The following is a 7,500-nucleotide window of genomic DNA, read 5'->3' on the forward strand; positions in this document are numbered from 1 at the left end:
CAACGACAATAATGATCACAATTATAATAAGAATATAAATAACAATAATATATTAATAATAATGATAATAATGATAACAATAACACTAATTATGATCATTAATAATTACTATAATGATAATAATTATTATTATTATCGTTATTATCATCATTATTAATATTATTATTATTATCTCTATTATTATTATTATCTTCATCATCATCACTATCAATCAGCATCATCATTATCATTATTATCATTATTATTATCATTATTATTATCATAATTATTATTATCATTATTACTATTATCATTATCAATATTATTATTATTATTATCATTATTATCAATATTATTATTATTATTATTATCATTATTATTATTATCATTATCATTATCAATATCATTATTATTATCATTATCACTATTATTATTATTATTATTATTACCATTATTATCATCATTATTATTATTATTGCCATTATTATTATCATATCATTATTATTATTATTATCATTATCATTGTGGTTATTATTATCATTATTATACAAATAATCATGATAATGATAATAATTATGATAATTATAATGATGATAATGATAATAATAATGATAATAATCTCTATGACATCAAACAAACAAGCAATATTAATAAATCTCACGCCCACTATCATTACTACCATTATCCTAATCCTTATCAAACTGACCTGAGGAGCTGCGGCGTGAGGAAGCGCGAGGTCTCCGCCACGAAGCAGAGGACGCCGCCGCCGAGAAAAGGCCAGCGGAAAATCCTGACGAGGCACCACAGGACGGACCTCTGCCTTCCGCTCACAGGCACCATCGCCGGCCGGAGTTTGCCCGGCTCTTTGACCTCTGCGGGCGCCGTCTTCCCGTCTCTGCGTGGGCGTGGGCGTGTTGGGTTAGGTATCTGAATGATTAGTTTGGGATCGATGGATTTTGCGTGGCTTGGGGTGGGTGTGTTTGGGTTTTGTGTGTGTGTGTGTGTGTGTGTGTGTGTGTGTGTGTGTGTGTGTGTGTGTGTGTGTGTGTGTGTGTGTGTGTGTGTGTGTGTGTGCTTTTTCCTTCAGTTTGTAATTCGCCCACTTCCCTTCCACCCTTGACGCCCAACCACCGAGAATCAAGCCTCCCACCTCCCCGCCATTTCCTCCCCGCCCGCTCCGCCGCCCCTACCTGCTGATGGCGGCGTCCCACTGCGCGGCGAGAGAGGCGGTCGTGTTCTCCGGCTCGACGTCCCAGAGGTCGTCGAAGGTGAGAGGGCGCCGCCAGCCCAGCCACACAATGGAGCCGCCCCAGAAGAAGAAGAGGCGGTTCAGGAAGGACGCGTGCAGTACTGGCGCCGGATTCTGAAGGGTAAACGGCACAGAGGTCTGACCGATGATTTCTCTCCAACAATAACGTTTCGCGGACAGTCGGCCATAATCTGACCATCGACATAAATGACGCTAAACCTAATGCATCACTAATTATCTTTATCTTTCCTGCCACTGAACAGTCTGTACAGTTTCCTCCATTAAATCGAATAAAAAACACTTTTTGAGAACGTACATGAATCTGGGATAATGAAAACGGCCTTTCGTCGTGAACCAAAAAGTACATATGACGCATATTCAATATACTATACTCTATCTAAGACCATCGTCCATATACATATCTGTCCCAACTTCACATGATCCCTAATAAAGTAAACCAGCTCTCTTCGTGAACTAAGATTTTTTTTCTAAATAACACTGCTAACGTACATAACACTACTACTCAATAACCAAAATGTTTCTCTCACTCATTTCCGAGACATTTCTCAAGTCAACGCATCTCAGCCTCATATCATCTCCAAACACTCACTTCAAACCCAAACAAACCTTTGATACGAACTAGCAAACAAGAAATAAAAATAAATAAACAAACAACTTTTTCCCCTTCAGTCAAAAACTCACTTCAGTCGCGCTGAACTTCTGCGTGAGTGAGAGGGCGTCGCTGAAGCAGTTGGCGAGGAGCAGGGCGACGGAACAGAGGAACTGCACGAGGAAAGTCGCCGTAAGAAAGGGGGGGGACGTGGGGTCCTGCGAGAGAGAAGAGAAAAGGTCGAGGTCTTCATTACTGTCATCAGCCTTACATATATGATATCATTATTATCGTTATTATTATAACTATTAGTTTCATTATCATTATAACATATATTTTATTATTAAGATTATCATTATTATTACAACATCATTTTTATCATTAGAATTATCATTGAATTCATAATCATCATAATTATTCTTATCATTATTACTATTATATTTTTTATCATTATTATTATTATCATTATTATTGCTATTATTATTATTATTATTATTATTATTATTATCATCATCATCATCATCATCATCATCATCATCATCATCATCATCATCATCATCATCATCATCATCATTATCATTATTATTATTATTATTATCATTATTACTACTACTTTTATCATCAATATTATCATTACCATTATTATCATTATTATTATCATCGTAATTATTATTATTCCTAATATTATAATAACCATTATTATCATTATTATTATCATCGTAATTATTATTATTACTAATATTATAATAACCATTATTATCATTATTATTATCATTACTATCATTACTATTGTTATGAACATTTTTATCATTATTATTATCATTATTATAATTACTTCTACTACTGCTACTACTATTATTATTGTTATTATCACTATTATCATTACCATTATTATCATCATCATCATTATTGTTATCATTATCATTACTAACATCATTATCATTATCGTCATTACTATCATTAATAGTGGTAGTAGTAGCAGCACTATTATTATCATCAGTATTATCATCATTATCATTACCATCATTATCACTAGCGGTAGTAGTATCATCATCATTATCATCTTTATTACCATATGTATCATTCCATGCTTTTCTTTCTTTCTTTCTTTCTTTCTTTTTTAGATTATTTTAAGACACGATATATCTCTGTACAAATAACATATACTTTTCCTTGGGAATACAATTAAATAAAAGGCGAAGAGTGGCAACTCACCCTCCGAAGAATGACAATGATGGAGGTGTAGAGTTGAGGGAGGCCGCACATTACCGTGAACAGCCAGTAGAACCAGATGATGCCGCTGTTCTGTTGACCTTTCCTCCTCCCCATTAACACGAGCGAAATGTGAAGAACCTTGGTCGAGAAAACATCACTATATAGATAGGCACATCTATCTATCTATCTATCTATATATGTATACATATACATTTAAATCATATATCCATCTATCTATCTATCTATCTGTCTATTTATCTACCTATCTATCTATCTACCTATCTCTCTCTCACATGCCGTGCCCCTTCCCGCCCTTTCCCCGCCCCCTCCCCGCCCCTTCCTCGCCCCCTGCCGCCCCAGGAGCCACCCACCTGCGTCGCCAGGAGCACGACGGGCGCGATGAAGTCAGCTGGCGCCGCGACCTGCGAGCCAGCTGTCGCGGCCCACGCCAGCTCCGTCGCCGCCACGGCCAGCGCAAGCACCGATACCATCTGCGGCGATCAATTGCATTTTATTGAACACTAAATGTCACAGAGTTACGAACTGATATTGGTGATAAAAAGGGATATATATATATATATATATCAAAATAATTAGGGTAAGGGATCACTTGGTTCCATCTGCTGTTAAGAGTTCGGACCATCTGCGTAAGACGGAGGGTTATTAATGATGCCATCTGTGTGTCAAAGAGAAATCTTGATATTTGATTTTCTAATATATATATATGTGTGTGTGTGTGTGTATGTATGTACACAAACACACACACACACACACACACACACACACACACACACACACACACACACACACACACACACACACACATACACACACACACACACACACACACACACACACACATATATATATATATATATATATATATATATATATATATATATATATATATACACATATGTGTGTGTATATATATATATATACATATGTATATAGACATATCTATTTATTTATTAATTTATCTATCTATCTATCTATCTATCTACATATATATATGTATATATACATATGTAAAATACACAATAGTGACGAACATAATAACAATAATAGTAGTAATAACAGTCATAGCAACAATAACAATAAGAACAGCAAAGCCAACGAACCACTTTGGTGCACGAAACCGCCGTCCAAGGGATGGGATTGTAGCGTCGGCGTTTGAGGAGGAGGAGAGAGGGCAGCCCACACGCCCACAGCAGAACACACGGCGCCCACACCAGCACCGTCCTCTCCACGCAAGGCCCGAGGTTGGGCTCCGGCATCGCCCACACGCGGGCAACATTCTGAGGGAGGTGGAAAGAGGGGAGATAGAGTAGAGGGGAAGTACGTATGGGTACATCCAGAATTAAAAGACCATAGCATTCTAACCCATAACCAGTCAAACTCTTAACTCTAACCAGTCAATTTGTGCAAGACAGGTACTATAATTACTCACGATAAAATTAGGCAAATAAAAACAGAATTACATTAACTTCAGTAGTTTAGAGATTCAGATAAATTAAATATATATGAATATCAAAACTAATATAAAAAAAAGTTGGTAACAAAACTATTGCTGTGTGTAATTAGAGTCAACCGTCTCAGGTGTTGGTCCCAAGTGTTAAATTCCCACGCATGAGTCCACACACGGACCTTGATTTATTGTACCCACTCACATGTTTGTGTGCCTGTGTGTGTATTTATGGGTATAGATTCATATACATTTAAATAAATAAATGTGTGTGTGTGTGTGTGTGTGTGTGATACATACATACACACACACACACACACACACACACACACACACACACACACACACACACACACATATATATATATATATATATATATATATATATATATATATATTAGTATATAATAATAATGTTCATGATAATGCTAATATTAACAATAAGGTGATAATACTGATATGATAATAAAGAGAACGATAATAATAACGATAATAATAATAATAACAACAATAATAACAATGATGATAATATAATAAAATAATAATAATAATAATAATGATAATGATGATCACAATAATAAAGATTAATACGATAATAATAATAATAATAATAATAATAATAATAATAATAATAATAATAATAGTTATAATAATAATAATAATAATAATAATAATGATAATAATAATAGTTATAATAATAATAATAATAATAATAATAATAATAATGATAATGATAATAATAGTAATAATAATAATAACAATAATAAGAAGAAGAAGAGCAGTACCAATAATGATGATAAGAAGAAACTACTGCTACTAATGATAACAATGATAATAATAGTGATAATAATAATTATTATTATTATTGTTATTATTATTATCATTATCATTACTATCATAATAAAATAAGAAACAATAAAATAATAATAATGATAATAATGATAATAATAATAATAATAAAATAATGATGATGATAAAGATAATAATAATAATAGTAATAGTAATAATGATAATAATAACAGTAACAATAATTACTACTATTATCATTAATATCATTGTTCTTATCATCATAATTATTATCAAGGTGTTCTAGCACCTTATCAGTTTGTACTGTGAAGTCCCACAGGATCTTATGTCTTTCGTTCTTTTGCATTGGTTTTGGTTCGTGTAAGAACCATTTCTCATTGCAGTCTATCAAGAACTTTTTGCTCAGTAACTAATGTATTTCTTACCTGATTTGTCATTTATCATTTTCGATACTGATTCTTAGCAAGATTAGAGCACGCACTCACAATATAGGTAGCACTTTTTGTTTTATCTTTGCAAAGGCGGCATATTGGTGTGGTACTTGTCTTGTCTATGATAGATGCTACTGAGTTAGGGCCTGCTCTTGTGTAGCGCAAATCAAACTTTTCGTTCCTCGTTTTAACTCTCCTCCTCTTAAACTTTCCTATCTCGTCTCTTCCTTCTACTCTCTTTATCTATTCTTCTTTCGTTCCTTGACCATCACCGTTGTTAGTCTTTTCACAAATTTATGTTCTTCTTCTGCAACGTTAAGTAGTTTCTCAGGGCTTTCGGTGATGTACTTGTCAATACTTAGAACTTCTTCCTCAACACAATCTCGAACACTTGTGAGTCCTCTACCTCCTAAATTTCAAGGGATATAAAGCCTTCCAATATTTGATCGGGGATGAAAGCCACCATGCATTGTTAACCTTTTCTGTTGTTTTTTTCTGTCCATTGCACTAAACCTCTCTAGATGGCTCTGCATCAGGCGCTACTTGTTCTTTTTTCCTCTTCCCACCAAGTTCCTCGTACAACACCTTTTAAATTTTAAATTTTTTCTTTCTTGGCAGAGATTCTCTATTTTTTCAGACCAAGCTTTTCCTGTTGTTTACCATTTACCGTTTCCTTTGAGCCATGCTTCAATATGGCTGAGGTCTTTCCTGAGTTTGCCAATGTAATTTTCGAGAGGCCTCTTCCAAAAAGGGTCCTTTTCTTTTGTTCTCTCTTTCTCTTTACACCAACTCTTTCACTGACAAGTATAGCTGCAGGTTTGATCACATCATGCATGTCATCAACGTTGCTCAATCTTATACTGACCAGAATTTCATTAATTTTCTGTCTCGGTTTTAACTCTAACACAATCGATTGCTCTCAATGATGAAACATTGTCGAGATCTGCTCGGAGAATTTCCTTCAATCCGCTTACCAATTCATTGTCTTCTTGCCTGGCCTCTGTAAACTTTGTATTCAATTTACCCCATTTAGACTTCGTCTCTTTTGATCACATCATGCATGTCATCAACGTTGCTCAATCTTATACTGACCAGAATTTCATTAATTTTCTGTCTCGGTTTTAACTCTAACTCAATCGATTGCTCTCAATGATGAAACATTGTCGAGATCTGCTCGGAGAATTTCCTTCAATCCGCTTACCAATTCATTGTCTTCTTGCCTGGCCTCTGTAAACTTTGTATTCAATTTACCCCATTTAGACTTCGTCTCTTTCTTCCATATGACTTCCCCTGGGCATTTGCTGTTCATTTCAATTTTCCTGTTGTACTCTCATGTTTAATTTCGTTTTTAAATCTTCCAATTCAACTGCAGTAAATTTTTACTTATGACTTGACATGCTAGATGCTGTTCTGAGATTTCAAACATTCCAAGATTTTTCCACTCCTGGGGCATCCTCTGTCCGTAATCACTCTTACCATCCATTTACTTTCGGATAACATACTCTAGCTTGCTCGTTTCCCTATTATAATTATATTGCTATTATTAGTAGTAGTATCGTTGTTGCTGTTGCTGTTGTTATGCGGCACATGTTCAATATTAATTCAAACAGTAATGACAATTTACGTCTTCACACCAATGATGATGTATATAGCGCCTTTCCAGGTTCGTATCATATAGCATCTTGTGACAAACATTGCATTACTATAAAAAAAATATTAGTAATCCTTTTGTGATGTATTGACA

The 7,500-nt window shown here is 34.5% G+C and overlaps 1 protein-coding gene across 1 annotated transcript in view; it reads right to left on the reverse strand.

The window, feature by feature from the left end:
• The window catches only part of LOC125034322 (ATP-binding cassette sub-family C member 3-like), a 30,678-nt gene that overhangs the window by 22,754 nt on the left and 424 nt on the right, over positions 1-7,500 (reverse strand). The window contains exons 2-7 of the mRNA XM_047626118.1: positions 4,175-4,351; positions 3,425-3,544; positions 3,054-3,191; positions 1,931-2,056; positions 1,170-1,342; positions 686-874 (exon numbers count right to left, since the gene is read on the reverse strand). Coding sequence (XP_047482074.1) covers positions 686-874; positions 1,170-1,342; positions 1,931-2,056; positions 3,054-3,191; positions 3,425-3,544; positions 4,175-4,351 — 923 coding nt within the window. The remainder of the gene's footprint in view (positions 1-685; positions 875-1,169; positions 1,343-1,930; positions 2,057-3,053; positions 3,192-3,424; positions 3,545-4,174; positions 4,352-7,500) is intronic.

This window comes from Penaeus chinensis, chromosome 17 (assembly GCF_019202785.1).
Source record: "Penaeus chinensis breed Huanghai No. 1 chromosome 17, ASM1920278v2, whole genome shotgun sequence".
NCBI classification, from domain to species: domain Eukaryota; kingdom Metazoa; phylum Arthropoda; class Malacostraca; order Decapoda; family Penaeidae; genus Penaeus; species Penaeus chinensis.